At 56.5% G+C, this 14,914-nt stretch overlaps 2 protein-coding genes across 2 annotated transcripts in view; both read left to right on the forward strand.

Moving 5' to 3' along the window:
* Positions 1-340: 340 nt before the first annotated feature.
* Positions 341-4,719, forward strand: VOLCADRAFT_61822 (uncharacterized protein; the record flags this gene model as incomplete). The annotated part of the gene is made up of 9 exons (XM_002951861.1): positions 341-597; positions 1,221-1,341; positions 1,775-1,878; positions 2,124-2,252; positions 2,481-2,574; positions 3,020-3,146; positions 3,533-3,617; positions 3,909-3,987; positions 4,552-4,719. 9 exons carry the CDS (start codon positions 341-343, stop codon positions 4,717-4,719), a joined length of 1,164 nt encoding a protein of 387 aa, XP_002951907.1.
* A 2,830-nt stretch (positions 4,720-7,549) lies between these two features.
* Positions 7,550-14,914, forward strand: part of VOLCADRAFT_92551 (uncharacterized protein) — a gene marked incomplete at both ends in the record, with an annotated part of 14,287 nt that continues 6,922 nt past the window's right edge. Inside the window, 13 exons of the mRNA XM_002951862.1 lie at positions 7,550-7,602; positions 7,695-7,741; positions 8,471-8,558; positions 8,907-8,968; positions 9,640-9,708; positions 10,198-10,865; positions 11,315-11,503; positions 11,904-11,999; positions 12,535-13,164; positions 13,613-13,721; positions 14,216-14,313; positions 14,597-14,680; positions 14,812-14,889. Coding sequence (XP_002951908.1) covers positions 7,550-7,602; positions 7,695-7,741; positions 8,471-8,558; positions 8,907-8,968; positions 9,640-9,708; positions 10,198-10,865; positions 11,315-11,503; positions 11,904-11,999; positions 12,535-13,164; positions 13,613-13,721; positions 14,216-14,313; positions 14,597-14,680; positions 14,812-14,889 — 2,271 coding nt within the window. The remainder of the gene's footprint in view (positions 7,603-7,694; positions 7,742-8,470; positions 8,559-8,906; positions 8,969-9,639; positions 9,709-10,197; positions 10,866-11,314; positions 11,504-11,903; positions 12,000-12,534; positions 13,165-13,612; positions 13,722-14,215; positions 14,314-14,596; positions 14,681-14,811; positions 14,890-14,914) is intronic.

Below are 14,914 nucleotides of genomic sequence, written 5' to 3' on the forward strand. Positions count from 1 at the left end.
GGGTGACTAGGTGGTGGGGGGACCTGATAACGAACATCGAGGGCATCGAAAGTATGTGTGTGTATGTATGTAATTATGTATGTGCGTGTTTCGGGTTCATAATAATAATGCTTTCGTGTCTGATACGACTCCATTCGCCCCTTTTTTCCCTTGCATTCACCCCATCATTCACGCCCGTCTGCCCAACCCACTCCCACACGCATTCCATCAACCACGCGCAGGTCCTTCGTCACTCACCGCCTTGCCTGCCTCACCTGCCAGGCGTTCTACCCACCTCCTCTCCTTCCCTCCCTTCTTGCCTTCCTCCTCCTCCTCGTCCTCGATTTGCCGTACAAGGAACATGTATTCGGACGAGGTGAAGGAGTTCCTGTGGAAGGTCCTGCTTAAAAGCGGCCTCAGCGCCGAGACCACGTATCTGCCGCCTGCAGTGCACCCCTGCCATGTACAGCAGCCAAAAATGGACATTAATGCGGCGTTGGATGAGGCACGGCAAGTGATGTACGGCGCCGCCGACGAGCTGTTCGGGCGCACCGGAGCACAGCCCCAGGACATTGACATCCTCATCACCACAAACTCCATCTTCTGCCCCACGCCGAGGTACGGCGTACATGTACGACATGTACGACAACGCAAAAACCTTGCCAGGACCTCCCCGGCATCATCTCACGGCCAAAGATGGTCACAAGTTCTCTTAGTTCTCGCCAGCCAGCATGCCTGTCCGTTGGCATGCTTTTTCTGTTATGTAGAACAGTTTTTGAGCATTTAAACACAGCGGCGCTTCCGTTGAAAGGGAAATCCCCCCAATCCCCACCTAGGGATCGGAATCCTAAGTCCGATGTACCTGTACAGCAAGTGCACCGAGTCGGTTGCTGGTTGTTGGTTGCGGATTCCCCACATCACCGTTACATCGGATTACGGCACTACCTGCTAAGCTCCACCTCGGCAGCCACCCCACTCATTTCCATTCCTGTCCGCCCGTACACTCCACTTACACTCACCGGCCCAGATTTTGACCGTCCTATCATAGTGTAGCTTTTGCCCCGGGTGCCACGAATCGCCAACACCGCCACGACATTTCAAAACCTTGACGTCTTCCCCTTCGGTTCACCCCCTTTAGTTCCCCTAAACTAACTAAAGTTCCCCTTTAGGGGAAGAAGAAGAACAAAGTAGTCAACCCGACCCGCTCATCACCTCACATGCCACCTCACACACCGCTGCAGCATGGCGTCTATGGTGGTCAACCATTACAAGATGCGTTCAGACGTACAGTCGTACCACCTGGGCGGTATGGGCTGCGCCAATGGCACCATCGCAATCAATCTCGTGCGGGACATGTTGCAGGTGTGTATGTCTGCATGTATGTATGTGTATTGTGTTGCCCATTTATGTGAGGGGGATGGAGATAAGGCAGACAAAGCGTGTCCGTAAATACGTGCATTTGTTATGTATCTATATTATGTATTTATTCTGTCTACATATGTGTTCGTGTGCACATTTTGTAGGTTTCTGCGGGCCCAGTGTCGTGTGTATGTGTATTGTCCTTTTTAAAATGGGGGGAAATTGAGAATGATGTCCAGCAGGACGTGTACAAACATCATATCATGTCAGGTATTCCTTAAAAAGGGAAAATGCTCCCTAAAGAAGGAGTTCCTTCGCGACCTCCCTACCCTCCTCAACCCCGTATTTCCCCACCCACCCACCCCCCAATCCCGCGGAATCCCTCTTACATGCCACCTCTTCCCTGCCTCCCAAATCGTCATCCCGCGTCCCGAAGGCTCGCCCCAACAGCAACCTGCTCTTCATTTGCAGCGAGATCGTGTCGTACTGCGCATATCCCGGCAAGGATAAGGCGCGCATGGTGGCCAATGCCATCTTCAGGTATAGAGGCAATAAACTTTTCATAAAATATTGTAGTACAAGAAGATTATGGTTGCTGTACGGCTGTACGGGACCCTCTTAATTAGGCTCGCTCTTGCAAATGCCGGCGGGATGTCTCCAAACTGGGGGCTTTTGTCTATATCTGTATGTATGTCCGCGTGTGTCCATCCGCCGTCTGTCGGCAAGGGTTGGGAGTTCTGGTTCTGAGGTGTGTCTTATTTTGGCAATGTCGACCACCACTGCAGGATGGGGGCGACTGCGGTGCTCTTCAGCAATAAGCCCGGTGCGGGGCGCGCGGCCAAGTACCGACTGGAGCGCGCCACCCGGACACATGCGGGTGCTCGCGATCGGGCGTACAGGTTGGTTCGTCGTGTGTTGGTCGCGAAACTGCGCGAGAAATTGTTACCTGTCCAACTGTAAAAGAGTTTCGATTTGGTTTTCCATTTTATAACTGATAACCCAACGGACAACTATGAAACGCGAAATGCGAGCTTTAATTCGCTATAGCAATGGTATGGGGAAATCAATCAATTTGAATTTAAGTTTGAATTTTAGGCGCGAAAATTTGAATTTCTCGCTCGCACGGCGGTGGTCATATGCAGGTCCATGCACTGGGGCCCCGACGCCGAGGGCATCAACGGCATCTACCTGTCCAAAGACATCATCGGCGAGGCAGGGAAGGTACGTGTACGGCTTGTACAGCGCCACAAAATATGGCCGGCGCATGCTCACCCGTTTCTGCCATACCCTGCTAATCCACCTCGACGTTGCCCCGCTTCTCCCCCTCCCTATACCCCAATCCCCCCAGGTAATCGAAGATGTGCTCAAGGACATCACACCAAAGGTAACCGTACGACATGACGCAAAGCATAGCTCGTACATGCGATGCCCATTTTCGTACATGTATAATTCGTACACGCCGTTCCGCTAGGAGGCAAAACCGTTCATGTTTCCTACATACAAAACACACACATCCTTGTGGCCTCCACAGTGCTTGAGAGCCTCTGAACTACAAAACAGCTCTCAATTTGAAAGCTGTAACGCCCCGGGGGGGGGAAGTCCTCCAAACAACCAAGCAAAGCACCCCACAGGGCCCCGTGTCCCCGAACCCCCCACCCGCAAATCCCTGCCCCCCTCGCAGATCATGACTTGGGCCCAGTACGGCGAGGCTGCCGTACACATGGTCCGTTCACGACTGCTAGGTCAGCAGCTGCCGCCGTACCGTCCGGACTACACACGCTGTATCAACCACTTTCTGGTGCACGCGGGTGCGTGTACGGCAGGGTCGTACGGGGGGGTAACGTGTCAGGAAAACCCACCGATCTAAAACCCCCGACAGGGTTCCACGTGGGGTCCGCACAGGAGCCCTGCCTGGCCCAGGGATTAGGGGGGGAAGGGCGGGAAGGCGGACGTGGGATCTTCCTAACTTGAAAAGATCCGCGGACTGGGCGGTCCAGCCACCTAGGAACACGTCTATGCAAGACAAACATACATACAGACACGCACTCTGCCCTCCTCCTCCCTTCATCCGCCGGGAGTCCGGTTTCTACTTGCTTTATCCCCCCTCCCAAACCACGCCCCTTCCCCCCTTCCAAACACACACACACACACACACCTAAAACACGCGGTCCCCCCCTCCCCCCCGCACCCCCAGGTGGCTACGCGGTGATCAAAGGGCTCCAGGAGGGGCTCAACCTGCCGGCATCTTGCATGATCCCCTCCTTCGCGGCGCTCCGGGAGTAAGTAGTACGGGATTTGTACAAGCAATCCGTACGGGCGGCTATTGTAATGCGGCCTATTGTACGGCCCATATACATTAGCGCTATGTGTTGCACATAAATAGTTCCAGCCGCCGTGTGTGTGGGGTGTGTGTGTGTGTGTGTATGTGTGTGTGTGTGGGGTTGTGTGTGTATATGTGTGTGTAGCAACATTTTGAATCTTACCATGACGTACACTGTTCTCCATTCGATGCGCTATCCCTGCGAGCATTTACCTTTGCTTGCTCGTACATCCGTACATTTGTCGTACAGGTACGGGAACACCAGCTCTAGTACGACATGGTATGCACTCGGCTACACGGAGGCGTGCGAGGGCGTGAAGAAGGGCGAGGTGAGGAAGAGGAGTCGACGATGGTAGACCAGTGGCAGAGAGGGCCCGGGGGAGAATGATGAAGTGACGGGTGTGGCGTGTTGAAGGAGGGAGGGAGGAGGGCCGATCTGATGAACGCCCTCGTAGCAGTCAGTGGGTCGTAGGTCGTAGGTCGGAGCTATATACAAAACATGTTTTGAGTTATTCGAAACCTCCAGAGAGACTCTCTCTCTCTCGGTAATAAGATTTGTGGAAAGGAAGAATCCACCAGGAGGACCACCACCCGCGGTCGCCAAAACCCGCGCCTCCCCCCCCCCCCACACACACACACTCCAGGAAATTGCACCCTACCCAAACCCGCGCCTCCCCTCCAACCCACCTCATCTCACCTCCCCACCTCACCCCCCCGCAATTTTCCCCACATCTCCAAGTTCCCCTAACTGCTGCTTATGCTTGTGCTCCGCCTAAATTCCGAAAAATGACCCTGGAGAAAGAACCCTCCCAAAACCCTGAAACCAATTGAGCCGCTAAGACAGCCCTAAGCCTAGATTGGCCCCAATAACAACAACAACATTATGGTTGCAGCGCGTGCTCCAGCTCGGGGTGGGTGGCGGTATGAAGGGCGGATGCAACGTCTGGCTGGCTCTGCGGGACGTCGACGGGTCGAAGCACACAGCCTGGCAGCACCTGGAGGGCCGTCGTATCCAGGAGGCCGAGCTGCCACGAGGCATCGATAAGGACGTCGTGCGGTGAGTGTGAGATGTCGTACTGTGCCGTACTACATTGTCGTGATGCCGTACCATGTCGCGTACTGTGCGCTATCGAGCTATCGGAAACATTCGCCAGAAAGTTCAGGCGAGTGTGTGTTTCGTGCTGTAAGTCTTTTGTTGCCGCCTCGCCGAACCAACCCCTGACTTTCCCCCCCGGCCCCCGGCCCCCGCCCCCCCCCCACACACACACCAACAGGCACCCCCGGGCGGTGAAGCTGCTGGCTCGTGCCGGGCCCCCCTCTGCCGTACATGGTGACGTGTATGAGGATGGCTATGAGGTGGAAGGGGAACTGCTAATGGAGCACTGATGAGCAACCCCGTGAAGTTGGGGAGGGAGATTCGGAGGACGGAACTGAAATGTCAGTAATCCATTCCATATAGCAAAAGTACGGCAGTACGACATCAATATGGCAGTACGGCGATGCTGGCAACGGCAGTACGTCGCGTGGCCTTCCTGTGTTCCGTTTCAGTACGTTGCAGTACGCAGCTTCTGCCTGGCATGCCTGGCATGCCTGGCATGCCTGGCATGGTGTGCCAAAAAGTGTTCAAAGTTCCTTCAGGCAGTCGTGATAATGATGATGATGGTGGTGGTGGTGATGTGATGGTGATCGTGATGATGATGATGATGATGATGGTGATGGTGATGGTAGTGGTGATGGTGGTGGTGGTCGTGATACTTCTACCCCCCACTATTTTGGCGGTTATGTGGCGGACGCCGTGAAGTGGCGGTGTGTATGGGTGTGTGTATGTGTGAGATTTTGTTGTGAACGCACGCCAACGTGGTTTGGAATTTGGAATTGCTGCCTCCCGAGGTGGCCTCTGAGGGGGCCCCCGTACTGAGTGCGGCCCTGCAGCTGCCCCGCCGGTATCGGGGTGTTGGCTGTTATCCCCCCCCTCCCCCTACTACCCCCACCCCTACCCCTACCACCCCTACCCCTACTACCCCTACCCCTACCACCCCTACCCCTACTACCCCTACCCCTACCACCCCTACCCCTACCACGCCCTGCTATTACTGCAACTGCAGCTGTTTGACTAATGCGGAATGTGTGAACGGATCATGAAATGTGATGAACATCCCATTTATGTATCGCTCAGCGGTAGGCACCAGAGGAACCGCTATAGGTGTGATTGGGGCCCCGGGGGGGGAGCGGCCTGAAGAGAGCAGTAAGTGGAGTCAGTCAGTAAGTCAGTCGGTAAGTCAGTAAGTCAGTGTGACGGTTGTGTGGCACCCGCCTGATGCTGGGAGTGTGAGGGGCGGGAAGGATCGTTATTGTCGCTTTAAAGCCGTACATTCCATTCCGTTACATTTGATTTCACTATTCCCCCAAATGAGAACATTCTCAAGACGAAGTTTTTGAGGCGCACGTTTAGCCGAGGAGGAAGAAGACGACGAAGGAGAAGATGAAGATGATGATGAAGAATGAAAACAACAGTTCATACATATCGTAGTGTAGGTATTGTACGTTGTTCGCTGCTGGAATATACATTGCTGCTTTTACGCGTCTACTGTAAGTTCCGTTCCCCAACGCCATAAACGCCATCTCGCTGAGGGGCCGCCCCGGCGATATGCGTTGGGGGGTTGGGGAGATTTCATGCGCGGCCAGTGCACCTAGGCCAGTGCTCCTGAGGGGGAGCTGGCTCGTGTGGGGGGACGCTGGCTGTGGACGGTTCAATGTAATAATGGGAGAGCGTAATAACGGAAGTGCACATTCACCACAAATGCATCACCATTCTCAATTCAGACAGCCTCCGAATGGGTGTGTGTGTGCCTTTCTGCGTCCCTGCATCCCTCTGAATCGCCTTTTCTGAGGCGCCCTGTAGACCCCACCTCACCCCACCTCGTAAAAACCAGCACACCGAGTGGAAGTTGTCAATATAAATAAATCTGTGTTGTGCTCTCCCGCTGGCAGTCTCCAGGGGGTAACGGGAGAGTGTGATCCCTAGGCTGGGCGACCTGAGTCGCAGCAAGTGCTTTTCTTTTTTGTATGTGCTTGGGGTCGTGGTCTGTTTGGGTGGGGTTTAGACTATAGTTTTGGGCATGTGGCAGGGACAGGGATGCGGTCACGCGGCGCGCTACCAGTACCACTTTACCTACAGTCGCACGCACTAAGCATAGAAGTGAACGAAGTAAACTTTGCGCTGCTGCTGCTGCGCGCCGGAATCGCGCCAGATTCGTTTCTCCTGTCATTGAACCCATCCTATGTGCGGGACTGCGGTTAACGTATCTGTACAATGGTATCACAGGAAGCCCTGCACACTCGTGGGCCGTCTAGCTCTGTCTGCCTGACTCTGGCATCACAGGGCCCCAAGGCCTGGCATATTAAAGCCGTAGAAAGCGGTATCGAGCCATCGACTACGCATTTTTTTATTCAGCAACCAGTCCCTGGGTGGCTCCGGGCTAGTCCCGTACAGCTCGGGGCTCCTCAGCGGCTTGGCCTGACAATCACGAGCCCTCAGATTGTATGTTATAAGGCAATCATGAAGTCTGCCAGTACTCGGTGCCTCGGGCGGTTTGGGCTTATGTACTGCGTACGTGATTAGTCGGTTGCCGGAACTGTCTTGGAGGTGGGAAAAGATGGCCTTACGAGTTGTCTCAGGCCACGTTACTTACTGCTTACGAGCTGTCCCTACTAGCTCTGCTTACTCCAGTCCTCACAGTCCGAGAATGGAGCTTGCGTAAAGGCTGTTCCTTACTCATGATTTAGGGTAGGGCTTTGGCCCGCCTTTTTTAATAAATTCATGAAGCATAAATATTTGAAAGTAACCTTATGAGGAGCGTTGCCGCCTAACTTGAGGCTGGAAGAGTTGCCATGAGGCCTGACGACCAGTTCCATGACTACACTCTGGCCTCCAAGCTCGAAAGGTGAAATCAGTAACGAAGGAAAACCTCAATTCAAGAAAACTTTCGGTCGTGTTGTCTGTATTCTGGACCAAACCACCATTTCCGTTGCCCAGGTTTGCGGCTGCTGTCGAGCAAACCCTCGTATCATGGCAGCGTACAGGTGATACCAATTCAATGCAACATACATAGCTGTTGTCCTCAGTTAGGCATGCACAGCCGGTCGCAACGACATCCCATGTACCCATCCCTTACTTCAACCCCTTTCCCGTGCGCAAAATTTTTTTCAAGATTCATGTCCCCTTTATAAACAACAAAAAACAAAACAACATGTCCTGTGGAGCTTCCCGATAGGCCAAAGTACCGCCGTTCAGCTCCTCCTGACTTGGCCCGGCGTGCTTGACATCTCCCCTGGGCACAACCACCTGGATTTAGCGATCCCTAACCCCGCCTAGGATCTCCACCACCGTAACCACCACCGTTACCACCACCGTAACCACCACCGTAACCGCCAACACCCGCATCGCCGCCTCGCACTCATCCCCGAGTGAGGTGTGATGCGCCTCACTGTAAACCACTACCCCCCTTGCACGAACGCAGAACGCATAATGCGGCTTATATTTTTAAGGTGGTGGAATGTATCTGTGTACGACAGCAGGGGGCCCCCAGGAGAAAGATTCAAAACCCCGGGTTGTGTCGTACGCGTGTAGCTATGACGGTGGTGGTTGTGGTGGTGGTGCTGCTGCTGTTGCGACGCAACCCCGCCATGAACCGGTTATGGCGTGTTGTCTCTTGACCCCCAACTGAACCCCCAACTGAACCCCCAACTGAACCATCAACTGAACCATCAACTGAACCACCAACTGAACCACCAACTGAACCAACGACCCAGGCCTCGCGGAGATTATCCATCGCGGCTACCGAGCTCGCATCAAAGAGCAGCCCAGCCAAGTAAAGGTGGTGGCAAGTCTGCAACACAGGTAAATCTGTCTGTCCGTCCGTCTGTCCGTCCGCCTGTCTGTCTGTCTGATTGTCTGTGATTAGGCTTTGGGGAGGCTTTGGGGTGGGTGGGGGGAAAGAAATGAGAGGGAACAGTCCACAGGAGCGCGTGTTGGTTATTGCCGTACAGGTCTGCAGTACACGTAGTTTAGTCAAGTAACGGGTGCGCGGGTGGGGTCGAGGGGGTTGTGGGCCCCATACCGGCGCGTGCGGGTTTTGCATGCCAACGTGCCCAATGCGAGCTCAGTCTGAAAGTGTCATCGTTACCTCCTCCCCCGGTTGTTTTCCCAAGAGACACCTTAACGACATTCTGCTTGAATGTCGTACAGGCTCCCCTGGAGACGGGAGCCGTACATTCTGCAGCTCCATCTGCCCACGGCACTGGCCCTAGGTACGTGTGTATGTGTATGTGTGTGGGTATCTGTGTGCTTGTTTATGTTTTAGGGGCGGGGGGGAGGGGGGAAGGGGGGAGGGGGGGTGCGGACAGAAATGGGAAGAAAAGGGCCTAGTCGACCCCCTTCCCCCCCTCGAGGTTAACCTGGATAGTGGAGATACACACATACATACGTACGTACACGCGCGACCATTGCCCCCGGGAGATCCCGGGATCGATACCCGTTAGGGTCAAAAGTCCTTCCGATGGTGGAAGGCATTGCGCCCCTAGTTGATGGACGGTGGTGACCTGGGATAAAGTTAACCTGCGAGCCGACCCGGAATGGAGTTGGGCCGCTGTCGACCCGGCAGATTCCGTTGGATGCTGGTGGTGGGTGCGGAACCTGAGCGCGATCCACTGAGAAGTTGACTAGGGTGACTGGATGAGGGTGTCCCGAAATACCGGGGAAGGCAAGGTTTCGCAGGGTAGCTGCCACGGGCGAAGATACACCCCCCTGTTTCACACATCATACTTACACACTCTTACACACATGCACATACACATACGCACACGCACACGCGCACACACATACACACATACACGCGGTGTAGAAAAGGGGCTTTCCTTCCCTGCCTCTCACGTCTATCGCGGCCATCACCGTCGTCTTGCTCGGCGTCATTTCTTCCCAGGTCGCAACGGCGGCAACAGTGCGCCGTACAGCTCGTCCCATGTTGTACAACAATCTCAGGCAACGGCACGTGAGCAGCAGCAGCAGCTGTCAACGCCGAGGCGGCCGACGGCGGCGGAGGTGGCAGCCACCGCTGCAACCGCCGCGGCGGGCACCGCCGCCGGCGCCGTCGTATCCGCGCCAGCCGCCGCCGCCGCCGCTGCTGCTGCAGATGAAGGCTCCGGAGCCGTCGGCCGCCAAGCGCAGACTGAAAAAGGAGGAAGGCCAGCGGCGGCGGACGCCTCAGCGGCGGCGGCGGCGGCAGCGGCGGCCAGAGTCTCCGAAGGCGGCGGCGGCGGCGGACGCAGAGCTCCGGCGTTCAGCGACACACCACCGCCTGCGAGTCGTGCTTCCGGCAGCGGAACTGCCGTACATCCCGAAGCTGTACGACTGGAATCTAACTCACCTCTGGCGAGTGTTGGGGTTTCGGTATTTACGCCAGATGGCGACGGCGCGGTGGCCGACGGCGGCAGAGGTACGGCACGGGACGGCGGCGGCGCCGGTGGCGCCGCTGCTGCAGCTGCTGGAGGTGCTGACGGTGACGGAAGTAGCGGCAGCCGCGGCGGCGGTGAGGCGGATCCAGGTTGGGAGGTTGGCGTGGATCTGGATCTTACGGAGCTCCTGTCACGGATCGACACCATCGTAAACGACACGGAATTACCGGATCTGGATTTCGCAAACCTGGAGGATTCTAACGAATCCGGGCGGCGCAGCAGCGGCGGCGGCGACGGCGGCGTGGAGTCGGACCAGGGCGATGATGACGGCGGTGACGACGGCGGCGGTGCTGTGCCACCACGGTACGTAGGGCACAAGCACCAGTCACAGCCGAAACGTGAGCAGCAGCATGTGAAGCAGCAGATGCAAACGAAGCCGGAGGGGCCCGGTCTAGGGCAGCTGATGGAACCGAGCATGCAAACGCCAGGACGGAACCAGCTACAGCCGCCGCCGCCGCCACAGCAGCAGCAGCAGATCGCCGCGCCGTCGGGTTACATCGCTGGTGGCGGGGCCGGTGACGCCGCCGCTACCGCTGCCGCCGCCGCGTCGGCGCGTCTGGCTGCCGTTTGGCCCAGCGGCCGACCCACGGGTCTGCCGTGGTGGCTACCCACCTACCAGCACAGACTGCAGCGCTGGTTCGGGCTGGATGCCTTCCTGCTGCTGCACCCTGCCAGTTTCAGTCGCCGCATCCTGGTGGGTGGGTCCGTGTATGGGCGTATGTTTGTATGTATGTTGTTACAGGGTGGTATAGCTTCACCAGCGGCCCCCTTTCCCGAGGCAGTTCCCTGCTCTCCCCTGCGAGAGGGGCACCCTAATCCGTTCACCCCATCCGACTTCAGAATGTAACCGTTGGGTTCAGCAACTCACCACCAGCATCCAACCAAATCTAGCGGATCAACGGCGCCACAACTTAGTTCCTGGTCAGCTCGCATGTGTATGTATGCATGTATTTCGGGGGGACGATTTTGGGGGAAGGGTTTTGGGGTTTTAACTTCATGCGGGTTTAACCTGGGTTTGAGATATGGTGCGGCCTTTCGTTACCCCCTTCCCCCCTCCACCTCTAATTCCACCTTGAAAAAACCCTCCCCCCCTTTTAAAACGCTAAAACGCGAAAACCCTAAAACCCTAAAACCGTTCCTCAGGACGAGACTGAGGCTGGCTCCCTGCTGGGTGCCTCGTCTCAGGCCCTCTCCGCCGCGGGCCTCAGCTGCCCCCTGCTACTGCCCGTACATGACGGCTTGCGTGACGCGTACTGGGGCGCCGCTGTGCTGGGGGGGGTGGGGTGCCTCCACTTGCGGACCGACAGCGTCCACATCAGCAGCCCGCCGCAGGTGACTTTAATCAGTCTGTCCTGCTTTTGGAGGTTTTTACAATATGGTCATGTTTTGGGGTTTCCGCTAATTTTCGCAATGTCTCTTGAGTTCTGCTTTCACATGTTATTTTTTTTTATTTTTTCCCTCATTTTTCCTGGATTCGTTTAGATTTTTTTCGTTGTATGTTGTTTTTTCATATTTTCGGTTTGCGGAAGGAATCGAAACGAAAATAATCAAACCCGAGACACGCACACACACATACATACATACACACACACGCAAACACACACACGGTTTTTTCTTTTTCCTTTTCCACCGTTCTCCATTTCCCCCTTTCTCTACTTGTCCATTCCTTTCCTTTGAGATCCTTGCAGCAGAATATAATTCCCGGCCCTCCCCGCCGCTGTTGCCTGATCAGGCTCTAACCCAGCTGCCCGCTCAGCTCCGGGCCCTGGCCGAGCAGCTGATGCCCTTCAGCCCCCTCGCAGCAGCGGCGTGTGTACGGGCATTGCAGGTGAATGGAGGGGGGGTGGGAGATCGTGTGTGTGTGTGGGGGGGGGAGAGGTGCGTTTGAGCACGTGGACGGGAACTGAATAAGCTAAAAATGTAAGTAAAAAGTTAGCTGGTGGTTGGAGGTGGTTGGAGGGATGGTACGGGGGGGGAGGGTAGGGTAACGGTGGGTGGAGTAGGTGATGAACTGTATATTAAATAATCTAATATCCTGCTCAAATGCGATGGGGGGGAATGGGATGGCGGCCCGTAAAGCCTGGGGAGGGAGGGGCCCGGAGGGGAATGTTAGGGGGTTGGGGAGATCACCCCATGAAACACACACAGAGCGAATGAGAGAACACGTCCTCACACGCTTTTGGCACCTTTCCCTTTCCGTGTTGAGGAACCAAACTTTGCATTTTTTTAAATAACCTTCGGCCCAATTTACATATAAGCACGTGTGTGCTTCCTAATTCGTGTTTTTCCCTTCCTCCAAAACGCCACCATTGCCAACCGCCATCAACTACCGACAACCACCGACAACCACCTGGCGCGAGCAGATGGGAGAGCAGCAGGAAGGGGTCATGGAGGCGTCACGCGCCATGCCTGCCGGGGAAGGTGACGCCGCAGCAGCTGGCGGCGGCGGTGGCGTGTACGACGGCGTGTACGACGGGATTCATGTGACGTGGTCCGCCTGTTTCACGTTTCGGGTGATGCCGCCAAGTTCCCGTTTGAGAGCGCAAGTGGAGAAGTGGGGGGCGACGGCAGCTGCAGCGGCAGCAGCGCGCCGTACCGTGACGGCGTCGGCGGCAGTATCCGCTGGTGGCGCCGCTGCCACCGCGGCGGAACAAAAGCAGCAAGCCGTACAGCCCTTTGCCTCCGTCCGTTGGATCCGCTCGCATCCGTTGGATGCTTGGCATCATGCATCGTCGCCGTCGCCGTCGGCGGCATCGGCGGCGGCGGCGGCATCACTGGGGGGTGACGACAGCGGCGGCGCCTCGCCGCCGCCGACCTCACCCCCGACGACGCACATACGTGACGTTGGTGAGGGCGTCGGGGAGTATGATGGCGGTGGCGGCCGCCAGTACGGCGCCCACGGCATCGGCGATGACGGCTTTAGCATGTTCCCTGACGCCGACCCATGGGACGCTCATGCTCCCTGGCAACCCTGGGCCGTACAATCGGATCCAGTGGGGGTTCTGGAGCTGGATGTAGCTTGGGACGATTTGGAGGTGCCGCTACAGCCGCCAGTGCCGCCACCGACGTCATTGCCGCCGCCGCCGCCGCCGCCGCTGCAATCCCCTCCGGAGCTTCAGGCAAGTACGATATAAAACACGCCAAGACCTGTTCCCCTAACCTCCCCAGCCTTACACCTCCGGTGATCCAACCCGTTGTACGGGGCCGTGTGTGTATTTCCACGTCTACTCATGTGTTTTTTCTCTCCCCCCCCCCCCCTTTCCCCCGTCATTACACCCCATGCGGATCTGTTGTCTTACCTCAACTTTTGCCAAGATATGCATGCGTATACTCTTACAGCCGTAGATTGGATTGTACGACTAAATGGCCGTACGGTTGTACGGTTGAAAACCTGTACTGCAGGTGGGCGCTGCCCAGCGCTGGTTGCTTCACGCGCTTCAGGTCGGCACTGGCGGTGTTGGCGGTGGTGCGGGGGGCGGAGGCATGTGGGGGCGCGTGGGGCTGAGGCCGCGGGAGGCGCAGAGGCGGCATGTAGAGCTGCAAAGAGCGGGTGAGCTTGGGGTGTGTGCCTGTATGTATGTATGTAGGTAGGTAGGTAGGTAGGTAGGTAGGTAGGTAGGTGCTTGTGCTTGTGCTTGTGTGGGTAAGTGGGTTGGGATGTGCATGTGGGGGCGCGTGTAGTAGGTGGGTAGGTGTGTTGGGTTGTGAGGGGGGTGTGGGGCTGGGGTTTGGAAGAACCCTCGCAATGACATTATAACAATCCTACTTTAAAGTATGAAAAACAATATATAACATTTTTAATAATTATATTGTAAAAAATCAAATAATTGATGGGGGATTTTACCAAATTGGATGATTTTACCAAATTGGATGGGGGGTTTCCTCCCCCTCCCCCTCCCCTTCCCCTTCCCCTCCCCCTCCCCCTCCCCCTCCCCTTCCGGCGCATCAGACTTTCCTCGGCAGCAGCTTCAGTCGTTCGATTTTCGTCTTACCCCCCCTTTCCGGCAACCCCCTATTTTCTGTCGTACCGTCGCCGCCACCCAGGTGCTGACTGGCTGTGGAGCGCTCTGGCGGCGGAGTCCTGGCGGCGTCCCGGGGGTCAGCCACCCCCCACTGTGACGCCCGTGTCGTCAGCTAGCCAGGTGTGCGTGTGTATGTGTATGTGTATGATGTGTGAAACAGGGGGGTGTATCTTCGCCCGTGGCAGCTACCCTGCGAAACCCTGCCTTCCCCGGTATTTCGGGGCACCCTCATCCAGTCACCCTAGTCAACTTCTCAGTGGATCGCTCAGGTTCCGCACCCACCACCAGCATCCAACGGAATCTGCCGGATCGACAGCGGCTCAACTCCATTCCTAGGTCACCACCGTCCCTCAACTAGGGGCACTTTACCTTCCACCATCGGAAAGATGTTCGATGCTGACAGGTCTCGATCCCGGGATCTCCCGAGGGCAATGGTCCGTGCTCTACCAGTAGTGCCTGGTGTATGTGTGCGGGTCGGAAGAAGAAGGTTAGTTAACGTCGTACACCTACACCCCAGATTCCTACCCACCAGTTTCCCCCTCCTCCCCCCCCCCCAACCCCCCCTTTTGTTCGCTTCACTCGTTCGTGGTTCGTCTTTCCCCCCTTTTGTCGTACCAGGTTGGTCCTGGGAGTTTCACCGTTATGTTGTCCAGTATGCTGACTGGTCGTACACTGGCCGCGGAGGCAGAGGGAGAGGTGGGGCGGCTGCTGGAGCCCGAAT

The sequence above is a fragment of the Volvox carteri genome (assembly GCF_000143455.1).
Source record: "Volvox carteri f. nagariensis unplaced genomic scaffold VOLCAscaffold_26, whole genome shotgun sequence".
In the NCBI taxonomy this organism is placed as follows: domain Eukaryota; kingdom Viridiplantae; phylum Chlorophyta; class Chlorophyceae; order Chlamydomonadales; family Volvocaceae; genus Volvox; species Volvox carteri.